We start from the raw sequence: 15262 nt of genomic DNA on the forward strand, positions 1-15262 counted from the left end.
TACAACATGCCTCGCCCCTACACTTTGAGCACCACCAGCCCGCTTGCAAGTGTGCAATGCACATGCACCCGCTACACACAGCCGCGGTCGCACGCTCCGCTACCCCCGTATATAAGCCTGGTGCAAACTAGCCTTGAACTTCATTTGCACTGCCACCACGTTCCTTGTCCTCAGTACTCGTGAAGTGCGGAATATGTGATTGGACTGTTTGGGAGATAGTGTTGGTGTTTACATGTGAAGATGAAGGCCGTACTGCAAACGGTGAGGATTATTTTTTTGGCACGCACTGTACTTATTATCAAATATTGCAATCTGTTTGTTGCATTTCAATTAGGTTAATTGGTGATATGGAATAGGTAAAAAAAGGTTGGTCACGAGCTGAAATGTATAAATATGGATATTTCTAACACAGCTACAGACAGAATAGCTTCAATGAAATATTAGACATATAGGTTATTAATTACTTACATACGAACTTTAGTGTTTCTAGTGGCAAGAACAGTTATATCGCATATAGATCCAATATAACCTTTTATAAAAAAAAACTAACGAAAAAATATTAAAATGCCATCATTTTACGATCTTCAGCAGCAGTAGTTGAAATTTGAAATGCACGTGTTGCTATAAAAATACCAAAATAACTAGGTATAGGATTCCAATACCTATAGATTTTCTCAAAGATTACATTATCAGATTTTAATATAATATTATAATATGACAATCAGATCAACTGAGTACCTACCTACTAATATGTATACCTTTTTAAACAAAAAAATAATTATCCAACTCGGCCCACAGGCGTAGATTTAATATTCCATATTATACTTAATTTCAAATTACTTTTATCATATCGCGTTGTTAATAACGGCAATATATTTTTTTTATGTGTAAGGGTCCGCAGCAAGGTAACAACTGTGATCCCTAAAGAGCACTGAAAGGCCAGTGGACATACAGACGTAAGAACTACTTACTTACTTTCCCATGAAGCAAAACTGTCAGCCTCGTTAATTTTTAATGACGAAAAAGTTTTGAAGATGTGCATTCCCGTTGCCAGGGAGGTTTTGGGATTATACTGAGCAACTTTTATTATGGAACCAACCGCGAAATCGCGAAAAAAAATGTACCCTCCCATAGAAAATGGACCATCCAAAATGTATGAAATAGCCAAATTTTTTTCTGCGATTTCGGTGTTGGACCCATAGTAAAAGTTGCTCAGTATAATCCCAAAACCTCCCTGGCAATGGGAATTCACTTATTTTTTAGCCACCCTGTATACAAATTGGAATAATTCTGAAAACATACCTACCTTTGTTTATTCGATTGAGTTAGTCTTAAATAAATAAATAAAAATATATCAATATTTGGGGACAATCTTACACAGACACCTGGCACCAAACTAAGCACGTACTTAGATACATAAGAGTACTTACTGATAACATTCATAACCCAGGAACAAATATTCATGACAAACACACAAATAAATGCCCTTACCGGGATTCGAACCCGGGACCTCCTGCTTCGTAGGAAGGGTCACTACCAAGGGGTGAGCGGTCAAACCCGATGTCGAGATAATATTTCATTCAAATTAGAACTAGGCCTACAGTAGCGGCAAAAAATGTATCATATTCCTATTTTCTTGCAGGCATTCTAAACTCTATCTATCGTATTCGAAAATTCGTGAAATTAGACTTTATATCATGTAAACATTGTATCATTATCACGATCATATATACATAATTACGTCTTACGTCCCTTTGCACGTGGCAATATTGGCAGCCACATTATCACAATATGGATTGGGGACCTCACACACACCAATTAATGTATATTATAATGTAAATATTGAATTTATTATTTGAAAACACTCAAAAGCGAATCTTACCAACAATAAAATCTAAGTGGATCGATTTTTCACCCTCGTTAGGCTCTGGTTTTAAAATTAAATCGAATCATTACTTTACAATTTAATACCACTAGAGCCGTTTTTGAGAAATTACCAAAAACCATATGCAAATGTATCTGAAAAATATGATAGATTATTGTTCGCTACTGTATATGTGCCGTGAGTATGAAAAAAATATCCCGACTTATCGGGATTGACCGCTCACCCCTTGGACTAGGCTAGGCGGCCGTTTTAATTGCTCCCTCCCTACATTCACGAAGCTGCATAGGTACCTATGACCTTCATTAGTATTAACCCAGGTTTTGTAGTAATGTACTATCTCTTAAAGATGTTGTTTACTTAATATTATGTTGCTTAATTACATTAACTGTTTAGCGGTTTGTTGATGTGGATTAGCACCACAAAATATAATAACACACTTCCTTAGATTGTATATGGTTTACTTTAAAATTAACTCGACAATGGCAATACGGTAGGAAGTCAAACAAAGATCTATTACATGAAATTACATACGGAACTCAAACGCAACTGACAATTATAAACAGACCAACAATGTGTTTTCTATTAAGATACATGTTTATAAAATATATCGTCTAAAGAATTTTGCAGCAGTAGATCAGTCATGTTTATAGTAATCATATATACTTTTTAAAAGAGAAAATGACAGTTCCATGCTTCCTAAAGTCTCAATAGCAGCGTAATGCTCGGCAATAGCGCCCATTAAAGTCATTAGCTACAGAGCAATGACCCGACACATGAATTACTGTCTGCAGATATTGAATTAAACTCATCGATTAGTAACACACTTGTGGCCATCAATCAAGTGTACATTACTGAACCTTACTGAGTCGGTTGATTATAAAACAACTTAACGCGTTATATAATTTCGAGAGACATAAGCTGTTTATGAAACTAAAGATTCAGTTGCAGTCGCATACATACTCTAACTTCCAAGGTATAATCTTAAACAGTGAATTATAAACACGATAAGTAGTATGATTTCTTATAATTTTATTCTTCGGTTTCGCACGTAATTAAGGAGTGTTATCGTTGCTTATTGATGATATCTGCTCATGTTACAGTTGACAAAGGAATAGAAAGTACATTTTTTTAATAATCTTACTCTCGATTTTATGCAATGGCGGGTAAAAAAAACAGTAAGTAAGTAAGTACCTAAGTAAATATTCTTTATTGTGCACTATATAGTTAAAATACACATCAGAAATTAAAATACAGTAACGGTTTGTAACTTTATACAATAGGTACACAAAATATCGCTCTGCTACCGTAAAACAGTCGGTAAAGTTTTCTCTGTTTAATGTCGCCTAATTAAAAATTCATATGCGAAGGCGCCAGACGGCAACATACCTATGTAGCCAATACCTGTGTAAAATATTTTTACATTTTCATCTAAACATGTTAACTTTTTACGACCATATAACTATTACAACTACGATAACCAGCAAGTCTTCTCATTACTTAACATTCATTTAAATAATCAGGTACAAACTAGCCACACGAGCTTGGCCGTCGTTAAAGTACAGGATGCTCTCAGTTCCTATCCGCTAATTGCACTTGTTTTCTTCCTCTTTCCCCTTCGTGGATTAAGCACATTACTCACAACATTGCAGGCCTAGTGTATAAACATACATGAATATTAACACTATGAGAAAATACTCTGCGTTAACATCAGTTGTGTGACAGATATTTTTATTGAATAAGGTTTTTTTGCAAACCGAAATAAATAGTACAAGTAAGTAAGTTGAAATATAACACAAATTTAATATATTTTATTTGAGTAATTTAATTTACTCTTAGAGTAAGATTTTTTTGTTCCACAATTAATCATTGTCGCGTTTTTGTTTACAAGTCAATGAATTACATTTCACTTTCAAAGATTTTCCTCACACGAGTAAATTTATATTTGTTATCGCTTACTCGAATAAAGTAGTGATATTAAATAAATAAATAAAAAATCCTCTTTATTTCCTTAATTTAAACACACATGCTTAATGACGCATGACCAAACTATGAAATGGAATAAACTGGAGCTATATAAACTAATTTCAGACCTAGATATACCTCATGTCATTGTATGTGCAAAGTTTCATTACAATCCAACACGTAGTTTTAAAATGAGAGAGGAACTACGTTTGTATGGGATGGTGCAATTCCGCCTTAAACACCTCTAGTTTGGCGCTATCTATTTAGCTTTGCAAAAGATTACAACCCTAGACCTCAATTGACCCGAGCACTATGCGTAACACGCAACATCGTTGTCGATTACCGCATGAGTCATAACAGTACAGTACCTCAACGTAATACAATACCGTTGAATTACGTCATTTGGTCTGAAGGCTGTGTGGTCGGCGACATTTATATGCCCGATTAATTTCTGAATTTTACTAGAAAATACAATTAGTGAGAGCCAGATAAAGAAAACAGTCATAATCATTTATTTCAATGAACCACAATGCTGTCATTATGATAAATACCGTGGATAAATTAAAGGAAAATAATATTTAATGTTTTGATAAATAACCAAATCGCACTAAACAATAATTTATTTACTCTATGATTTATGCGTTAAATTAGTTTTAATCGCAAAATGTTATCAGTGAATTATTTGCATATCTACTTGAATACCTCCTGCTGATCTATCCTAACATATAAACAAGGCTGATGCTGACGGCTAAAATTAGGAAAACTTATACCTTTCTTTAAATGAGCAATTCTTGTATATATATATATATATTTCGGGGATCTTTGAAACGGCTCTAACGATTTTGATGAAACATGCTGCATGGGGGCCTTCGGGGGCGAAAAATTTATCTAGTTAGGTCTTATCTCTGGTAAAACGCGCATTTTTGAGTTTTTATATGTTTTCCGAGCTTCTAATACTTGATAATACTTCTAATAAATTACGTAAAACCATTTACGACTCAGGTCCTAATATTAAGAATGCACATAAGGCTGGCTATCTTTCTTATTTTTGTAAGTTGTAGTTTTGTCTATAGTACTATAGCGAACATGGACGCAAAATTTGAACCCAATTTAAAAGTAGGGAATATAAAGAACCGCCAGGCTATCTTAGGCGCAATCAAATTATAATATAATTATATTTCATCACTATACATCCAGTACATCCTTTACTCTACTTACTTAATACATAATTGTAAATTTAATATATGCAGTTATCCATAATTGCAAAAATAATCGCAATATCCGCGCAACATAACTGGGTGAATCAACTTTTAGACCGACACTTTTCACGTCTCTGGCGTTACTAAAAATGTCTCTGGAGTTACTACCAAGAAATCACTGTTATATTTAAGTTAGGTCTATCAGAGTGCAAATTTTTCGAGGACAGATTAGTGTCGGTCTAAAAGTTGATCCGCCCAACTTCGGTTACACACCGGAAACGCAAATGCCAGGTCATCAGATTACGTAAAACAAAGCTCAAACCCATAGGTTTCCCTTTCCTTTTCCCACGTTCCATCAATGTCAAAGACCTAGGAAGGTAGCGAGAAGGCTCGGAAGCCACTTTCCCTGCGCGCGCATCGGGTGAAACGTGACCAGTAAAGGGCAGAGAAACATCCCGCATGCGCCCGCGTCCCTGTCGCGCGACCTCTGACTGCAGAATAATGGATGTTATGGCTTTCATGAGTTAGCTAACTTGTTCGTAATCGGTACGCCCCTTAAGGGAAGATGTGAAGATAGCGTTGTTATTTTACCTAATTTATAGACTGGCAGCGAAAGCAGACGGTATTAAATAGATTTGTGATTTAGCATCACTTTACTATATAATAAGATTTTTACTATTGAAATTACAGAAAAATATATAGATACATAAAAAAAAAAACAATATTTTGATAAAAAATGTTAATATATATTTTAAACAAAACAACCGGCAAAATTTAAAGAACTGATAAGAAAAGCTTTAATAAGAGATATTTAAATCATTGTGAAATTCGAATTAGTATTGTTATATTCTCCAATGTTTTTGGATTGATTATGATTTTGAAACATAATTAAATCGGACACGATGTTTTATTTAAAATACCTATTAATGTTTTGGATATTTTTAATGACCATCCATGTAGGTAATTAATTGGGTTGATCTACGCTTCTGAAATTGAATTTCATATAAATATATAACAACGACTTAGACCTAGGTATTTTTACCGACAACGCAACAAAAAAGAGAGAAATAAAAATTGGTACCTACTACTAAGATTCTAAGTACAATGAGTTCTAGAAAAAATATCTTTGAAACAAAACCATAAAAAATGAAAACCGCTCCTCTACACACCTACTTACGATGTGGCACAAGCCTTTTTTAGTACATCGGAACTGATTAACATTATTCAAACGTATGTCATAAATTAATAGCAACACTTACGTCCAATCCGGTTGCTCTAGGCCAGATGTCACAACGAAAACGAGTTGATTTCGTAGCCTTTCTTCCTTCGGCGGTTTGTTAATGCAAATAACTTGACTTATACTTAATCGTACGCGTGTTGTATTGCATATTTTGGGAATAGAAAAAAAAAACAATGTTACTCAACTAATCTCACTTGATGGCTCATAACAATAAATTAATAAATTAGATGATACATTATTATCTCAATTCGAACAATACAGGCTAGGATTGAGGCAGAGGTCAGATGTTGGCGATGTAGTAGGCTTGGCCAGAAGTGTGAAATCTAAAAAAATATTTAGTTTTAGAATGTAAAGACCCTAATTTAATTCAAAAGTTTTCTGACCGTATTTACATACGCTTATACGCTTTAAATGTATGCTTATCTTAAGTAAGTACCTACACTAATCGTGATAGGCTTATAAAGGTATCTAATATTATGCTAGGCCATCAGAGTATTTCAGTATACAGAACTATTAAAGGCTATTGAAATTTGCATGCACATTGAACCACATCAAATAGGAAATTGATTAGCATGCATGTACGGAACTTAGTGTCTCTGGCACGTCTGCACTAGACCTCAGGGTTAGAGGTTAATGTAGACTATAATTTGTTTACGATTTTAGCTTTATATTGCAGCTATAAGACTTGAAATCACTTGAATCTCATTTATATGCAATAACATAAAATATTAAAACCTCCGTTGTTAGACTACTTCAGCTGTTACATCACTAGATCATCTAGATTTTATAGCATTAAGTGCTTTTGTCATGTCTGAGGTACTTTGAATATGCTTACTTATATGATTAAGAAAGACTGCTAAATTTATTTTATAGACTGGTTTGAAATTAAATGAATATTTAATAGCTATTTATAAGAATTAGATATATATTATGCATAATGTTGTAAGTTTTCAATTTAAGATACTGGGACATTATCGTAAATTAATTTTCGACATAATTTTTGTATCTCTTTTTTAAATATTTTGCCATTTTACTAAGAAGTAAATCCTTGTTTATTTACATATCACATGAAAATATAAAAATAGTATTTCCTTCGAAATTCAGTGTAAAATTTAAATTATTCATATTAATTTTTAGAGCGACCAATCAATGTAAATACTTAATATGTTGTTCATGTGTGCAAATAAATGAAATGAAATGTAACAATAACATAAGAAAATAAATAATGTACCTATATTTATGAAATACTACAACACGCGTTGATATTTCTAAAATTACCTATAATAGCATACTGTAAAGATGAACGGAGAAAGAAGAACGGAGTGGCGGTTACTCCACCGACAAGAGCCAGGCTCTTAAGAGTTATGATGATGAAAGATGATAATCAGATAGCATAATGATAATGATGCAAAACAAAGTAGTTAACTTGTGCACGTCTCTCGAACTTACCCTTTCGCAATCATTATTTTCTATTTCATCTCAAGCAAACTCGAAATAACTTCTCTAAAAAATATGTATGTAAAGCTAAAAACGAACGGGCAGGTTGGGGTTGTGGCCTACGCGATCATACTGTGACTTGCGGTAAATAAATAGATACTAGAACACAATAAGGAGTAGATATACTGCTAGCAAGGGACATAGGATGGCCACAATGTTCAAAAGAGTCTCACGAAAATTATTAATCGGAAATAGGAAAAGTAAAAGTCACGTTACGGGAAAATATTAGATTATAGAGTATGATACAAATGGGTACAAGCACTTCGGTCCTAAAGTTTCTAAAGGATCTACAAATTTTCGCTTTCTAAATAGCAACATCACTACTGGTACAGCTTTAGCGAAAATTTGTAGATCCTTTAGAAACTTTAGGACCGAAGCGCTTGTACCCACTTGTATCATACTCTATAATCTAATATTTTCCCGTAACGTGACTTTTACTTTTCCTATTTCCGATTAATAATTTTCGTGAGACTCTTTTGAACATTGTGGCCATCCTATGTCCCTTGCTAGCAGTATATCTACTCCTTATTGTGTTCTAGTATCTATTTATTTACCGCAAGTCACAGTATGATCGCGTAGGCCACAACCCCAACCTGCCCGTTCGTTTTTAGCTTTATAACTACAAGTAGTAGCAATCGCTATGATGAGTCACCGTAGTGCAACCGCGTAGGCGAGCACTTACTTGCCCTTTCAGATTCAGGTTTAATGATAGGTTACAGAGAAAATCAATGTATTATTACATAACCTAAGCTGCAACTTGCCATAATGAGTCACGGTATAATCGCGTAGGTGACAACTTGGCAACTTGCCCTTTCACCTCGGACCTGCACGATAGATTCACCCTGCACATTAAATTCTACTTTCTACCCATTATGCGAATCGTTCACGATTCATCGCTACAATTCTATTATAAATTTCTTGATGCTCGTACTGAATGATCTTTATTAAATTTAATAAGATAGAATAAGACAATTAGTTTTATTTGACTATTATTGAGAGCCTTTTCCATTCCTCCAGGTTTTGAGCAGTCTTCGGCCATTCTTTAAAAAAAGAGTCTAGCTCGTCTCGCCACTGCGACGTGGTCTGCCAAACCCCGTTTTGAGCTTTAATTGATTAGAGTTTTAATTGATTACCTGAGAATAATGGCAAATTATTTTCAACCGTATGCGGGCTAGTTATTTGAAAAAAAAAAGTAACTACAAGTACCTATATTGACTGGTAGATTCTGACTTATAATGATTTTTAAATGAAACCTATAAAAATATGAGACTTAATATTTATTGATGTTTCTTTGCCATTTATGCTATTTTTTTTATTGTATCAACCAAATCTCATTTGCTAATATTGTCTTTAAAAAAACGTTATTGAATTGTTTATAATGTAAAATAAGCTAACAACAGAATTTTCCCTTACACAGACGACGCTTCAGAAAATGAGTGTACAAGAATTAAAGCATTGCATATGATACTCCTGGAGTCACAGGCTTACAGAAGTGTAGCCCAGTGTTCGCTTACCGTCACCCCGTTACCATTAACACTTCTTTTTAGGGCTTTCCCGATTGCAACCTAAAGGAGCCTATTGCCAGCCTTTGAGCCAAAGATTGTCACATAAACTAGTTACGAAAGCGGCAGACATCCAATCTCCCAAACTAAAGGAAAAAAAACCGGCCAAGTGCGAGTCGGACTCGCACACGAAGGGTTCCGTACCATTACGCAAAAAACGGCAAAAAAATCACGTTTCTTGTATGGTAGCCCCACTTAAATATTTATATTTTATTCTGTTTTTAGTATTTGTTGTTATAGCGGCAACAGAAATACATTATCTGTGAAAATTCCAACTGTCTAGCTATCATGGTATTCACGGTTCATGAGATACAGCCTGGTGACAGACGGATAGAAAGACAGACAGCGAAATCTTAGTAATAGGGCCCCGTTTTTACCCTTTGGGTACGGAACCCTAAAAACTAGGTCAAGGAATTATTCTGGTACACCATGATGTTTTCGACTAAAGAATAACTATTAAATTCAAAATATTTAACACCCCCTACGCTATTTGCCAAATAAAATCTTTTTATGACAAAAATGCCTTACATCATTTTGGAAAACACCTGATACTCCTCAAACTGTTGGATCGATTTCTATCAAAAATAACTAAGAACCATCGCAAGGAAACTCGCTTTCACGTAAAAAAAACCGCATCGAAATCGGTCACTCCGTTGGAGAGCTATGATGCCACAGACAGACAGACAGAGACAGACAGACAGACTTTGGCGTCAAACATATAACACCCCTCTTTTGCGTCGGGAGTTAAATCAATGAAGGAATGTAATTAAAGACAATATTAGGTCCACATATTATTGAAAAATATCATATGATAATTTCGCACCAATGTTCATTATAAGAGCCGATGTTAAAACTTATAATAGGGTTGATTTGAAAACCACACGCCATATCATCTTGTAGTGCTCGTTTACCATTAATGTAGAATGAAAACCATTTAGATTTACGTTGATTAGCGAAATTACAGTGAGTGTTGTCATATAAATCACAGTGCAATGAGATCACTGAAGTTACGGCTGAGGGGGCACTTACAGCGCCTGTCACTCTCGTGTTACAAAACGCCAATCCCACATTCCAGAGCGTCACTCACTGTACGCACTTTTACATTTTTCCTCCTTTTTAAATCTTGTCTGATAATTCATGATAATAAAAATATTTTGTTATAATAAGTAGAAATATTATGCACATAAGTAGTAATGCTGCGCTGGATATCAATTTCTAATTATATGTAATAATTAGTATTTGAGAGAGTAATTAGTAGGTGAGTGTTGCGGTCATTCAGTGTTTACTTGACACATATATGTAATTCAATGCTAAAAAAGGAAACCCTACGTAAAATGTAATATTATTGACCATAAACTGTTCGGTATTTCAATTTTGCATATACTAATCGAATCGAATACAACTTTTATTGTAGATACTCGTCATTATGAATGTGTAAATTCAAGGAGCGAAAGTGTATAACTAGTTCCTAATTGCTATCTTGCGATGCGTAAGACCTTAGCGTAACCTCGCAACACCCGGCATGGCAAGACCTGAAAGAGAAACTTAGTAGCCCAACCTTGTGAACTATCTCAAAACGAACTACCAACGTACAACTAATTACTCACAGACCGCTATGGGCCAGTTGTCTGACTTGATACCTGCTACAACTTTCCTGGAATAATATTTTATTCATAGGAGTCAGGTGACTCATTTAAATTGTCTTTTTTTATGTGATCTAGGTGCATTTATAATACTAGTTATCTGGATTCTGTTCAGTTTACACCGTGGGTTTTATAATCATTACTGTATTTTAGTGCGTACCAGTAAATACACTTTCATACGCCGTTAAGTTAGTTGTTTATGTTTTAGCTCATTTAGTTTACTTATCGAACTCACTATTTAACAGTTGTTGTCTTCTTTTCAGATACGGATACTAGTCATAACCAGTTTAATCATCGAGAACGTCCGCTGCCAGGATGGATTTAGCAATCAGGACCTACTTCGTCTTCAGCAACTTGCAACCAATGATGGTCAAATTGAGGCGATCACGAGCTACAGTACCAACATCATCCAGAGGGACCCGAGCAGCCAGTCAGTGAGTTCAGTCAGTGTGCAGTACCACCTGACAGACGACGCGCAGAAATCCGAAGAATACAACAGAGCAGATCGTGGAAGATCTAGGAAAGTTTATCGCATCAAAAATCCCTTTCAACGTCAGTTGGAGCAGGATGACGGGCAAAAGAACGAGGTTCTACAGGACAGCGATTCTGGGGCTAGCAACCAGTATGCGGCAATGCAGTACTCTCTGCCCCCTGAGGAGTTCTTACAGCAGATGAGGGCAGAGAACCAATATTTACAACAGCAACAACAACAACAACAGCAACAGCAACAACAACAACAACAACACCAGCAGCAACAACAACAACAACAACACCAGCAGCAACAGCAGCAATATGTATCTACCCCCTCTCCCAATCTAAGTTACACTGTAACTCCGCAACCCCAATACCAGTACTCGACAATCAATCCCTCTAATTATGAAAATAACCGTCCTAATCAAATACCACAACTAGAACCAAAAATGTCACACTCGCAGTACCACTCCGGCAATAATCCTTTCCAATATAACGGTCAGAATTCATATTCATATGACGGTGTACAAAGCACCCCCTCGCCCCTACCTTCATACGTATCGACACCTAATAATCAATATGTTGGCACTCCAGCAAACACTTACGTTTCTAGTTCATCACCAGTGTTTCTCTCCAGCCAGCCTAATTTACAGCAATATGTTTCTTCACCTATTGCAATTCAATCCAGCTCCCTAGATTACAACAATAACAGGCCTACATCTACAATAGGCAATCCATTTAGTTATGAAAATAATGACTTCAATAAAAAAATGCAAATTGATCATTATGATAACTCTGCAAATGGAATCAGATACCCTAACCCACAACAGTACCAGAACGAATATCAAACACCCACTTCGTCGCCATCATCGTCTCCTTATCCGGATCCAGCCCGCGACAACTGGCAAAATGCTGTAAATACTGGCGTCAATTCACTAACTAAATCATTACAAGAAGTTTCTCTATCGCAGTATAATAATTCACCGTACAATAACCAACAGGATGGTTTATCCGACAATACCGAGAATACGAATAGTGATACCCACCGTATCGGCAATTTAGCATCAGCAAATAATGTGTATATGAACTTCGCACAACCCGATTACCAGGCATTAAATAACATACGTAGTCGGACCAGAGATATTGAACAAGAAACTGCACAGCCGGGTTACTACTCCCATGGTGAGTATGGGTGGAAAATGGGGGATAAGAGGCAACTCGCCTCTCACGACAATTACCCATCAGGGAATTTCCCGAGGCAGCAAGTTATGGGGTTACAACCTGAACAGGCCGTTAGTCAAATGACGTTTCATATGGACACTGGCAAACCATACAATTATGATCAGATTTCCAAATCAGCTCCTGATAATTATGACTCTCAAGAATTTGCAAAAGCCGCTGCTAAAGCCCACGAACAACTAAAACAACAACAAATGTATGGACTTTATCAATCGGCGTTTAATAACAATAATCAAGGAAATTCATATTACAACACTAATGATAAAAAATCATCACAGTCAATCTCATATGGTAATAACCAACAAGATCTTATTACGGCGTCACCATTTTACTACCAAAATGGAAGAGAAAATAACGTTGAATCTAAACCGAAACAACCTTTTGACCATGCTAAAGCATTAAAAAATATAGTGCCTATTGATGTCTCTAATGTAGTTCCAAATTCCGATAACCCAAAAACGCCACAACATTTAGACAGCAATAGCAGATACGCTGTACAAAACTACAACAAAGATATAAATGAACATAATTTGAAACAATATTACAAACAAATAACTGACGCATACTACAAAGATAAGAATACTGGTTATGGTTACAACATAAAAAGCAGCAAGTCAGAGGATGTCACAGATGAACTTAAGCAGATAGAACAAAACGTACCTTATTACGGTAAACAACCGACGCAAATTCCATCTTATAATCATGACAACAAGCGATACATGGATGGACAAACTGCAATAAATTACGCATCTCAGGCATCTAATAATTACCAAGACAATCTGCAGTCATCCGCAAATATCCCTAACGTCCAGCGCCCCCAAAGTCAAGTTCCAACAGATATAGCCAGTATTTTAAAATTAAATGATATTCCATACAAATTAACCCAAGGTCTATCTCCAGATGCTTTACGTCTTCACAGTAATAATTATGATCAGACAAACATTCCAACACCACTGCCAGGACGATTAAATCAAAATGTTGGCATTCACCAAATTGACGTGGGTAGTGAAATACTCAGTAAACTAATAGCCAAACAGTCAGCGTACAATCAAAATAGACCTGATATTGATGCTCAAACTGGTGGGTTATTATCGACTATAAATGGTTTTAGAGTTGCAAACCCATTTAACGTAGATCTTAAATTAGTTGCTGAAATGCTGAAAGGTAAAACACCAGGCGATGACACGCATTTGTTGGGATTACGAGATCAGTTTACGAAACCTGCGCCTATCAAGCTCGACATGTCGCAACTACAGCAGCTTCTGCTTAAAAATGATAATTATGGTGGCCTATCAGCAGTAAGTGACAATCTCAATGCATACAGTAGCCCTTATTTTGATATTTATAACAATGGGAGATTTCCTTATCAAGGTGTAAAATACTCGCGAAGTCAAGAAGAGGAGGAAAGTTTACCTATTGCAGATGCTTCAAACAACTATCCAATTGGTGCAGTCATAGAAACAGATGAAAATGGTCACGAGGGCATGTCTACCATCGATTTAACAGCACAGAGTGGTGATACATTAAATAGTTTTACAGAAGATAGGCCTAAGCGACCTTTAACGCACTTAACGAGAGGAGATCGGCAGAGACATCCAAATGCGCTTTTACCTGGTCATCATTCGTCAAGAAAATATCCTAAAGGTATTGACGAACCCTACCCGCTGCTAAAACCACCTCCTCCGTCACATTCCAAAGGCAGAGGAAGCCATAGTAAGCACGGTCGCAGACGACGTATTAACAAACCTAAAATTACGAGAATATTGAGAACGGAACCATTGTTTGAAGCTGAAACCTCGAAAGAGGAAGTAGATACTGCTATGACAACTTTACTAAGACCTCCAGCCCCTGTCATAGAAGCTAAATCAGATGATTTCAGTAATGAGAAGGAAAGTACGTAGAAAGCAGGAATCTACATTTTATTTAATTAATTAAACTTTGGTGCTTAAATAATTGTATACTTATCAGTTTTACGTACTCAATAGGAATTTACTCCATTCGTATAGGGTGTAATTGTATGCATTATCTTAATGTGTTGTTTTGTTTGTTTGTGTTTAGATAATTTGTAATGACAATAAGTAGGGATATATGGTTTTTGATTGGCATTTATTTAATTTAAGGACTCGCTTAAAACGATTACACCTACATTAAGACTGAAAATAACGTATTGTAAATATAATTTTCTATTTGTTTTCCAAATCGACTGTTACATTATTGACAATTATTTACAAAATAATGAATAAGTTGTAAATATTATCTTAACTAAGTGTTTTACGAATATTGTATTGTGATAAGTCATTGTTATGAGTATTTTGTATTAATATAAGTTGTGTACCTTGTTTCATTAAGTTTTACATTTTTGTTGAATAAAGTAATTGTTAAAAATTGTTCTTAGTTTCAATCAGCAACAAAAACAATGATCTGATACGCATAAAACTAAAGATATGCGAGAAAATAGAACAGCGTATCGAACATTGCGTGCGTGTCCACTAAAAACGCAGTTAATTAGATTCATAAGCTGAAATAGTTAAATGAGATGACATCATACCACGTTAAGATTCCAC

At 35.4% G+C, this 15262-nt stretch overlaps 1 protein-coding gene across 1 annotated transcript; it reads left to right on the forward strand.

Moving 5' to 3' along the window:
* LOC134748047 (putative mediator of RNA polymerase II transcription subunit 26) lies at positions 1–14975 on the forward strand. The gene is made up of 2 exons (XM_063682777.1): positions 1–261; positions 11252–14975. The coding sequence occupies exons 1-2, from the start codon at positions 241–243 to the stop codon at positions 14597–14599; spliced, it is 3369 nt and encodes a 1122-aa protein (XP_063538847.1). The 5' UTR covers positions 1–240; the 3' UTR covers positions 14600–14975.
* The last annotated feature ends 287 nt before the right edge of the window (positions 14976–15262 follow it).

The sequence above is a fragment of the Cydia strobilella genome, chromosome 15, assembly GCF_947568885.1.
Source record: "Cydia strobilella chromosome 15, ilCydStro3.1, whole genome shotgun sequence".
Taxonomy (NCBI): domain Eukaryota; kingdom Metazoa; phylum Arthropoda; class Insecta; order Lepidoptera; family Tortricidae; genus Cydia; species Cydia strobilella.

Bases quoted from the DNA above. Each gene is read 5' to 3' on its own strand.
- LOC134748047 (XM_063682777.1), top strand. From the start codon at position 241: ATGAAGGCCGTACTGCAAACG. The intron at 262-11,251 runs GTGAGGATTATT...TCTTCTTTTCAG, and splicing joins TGAAGGCCGTACTGCAAACG to ATACGGATACTAGTCATAAC.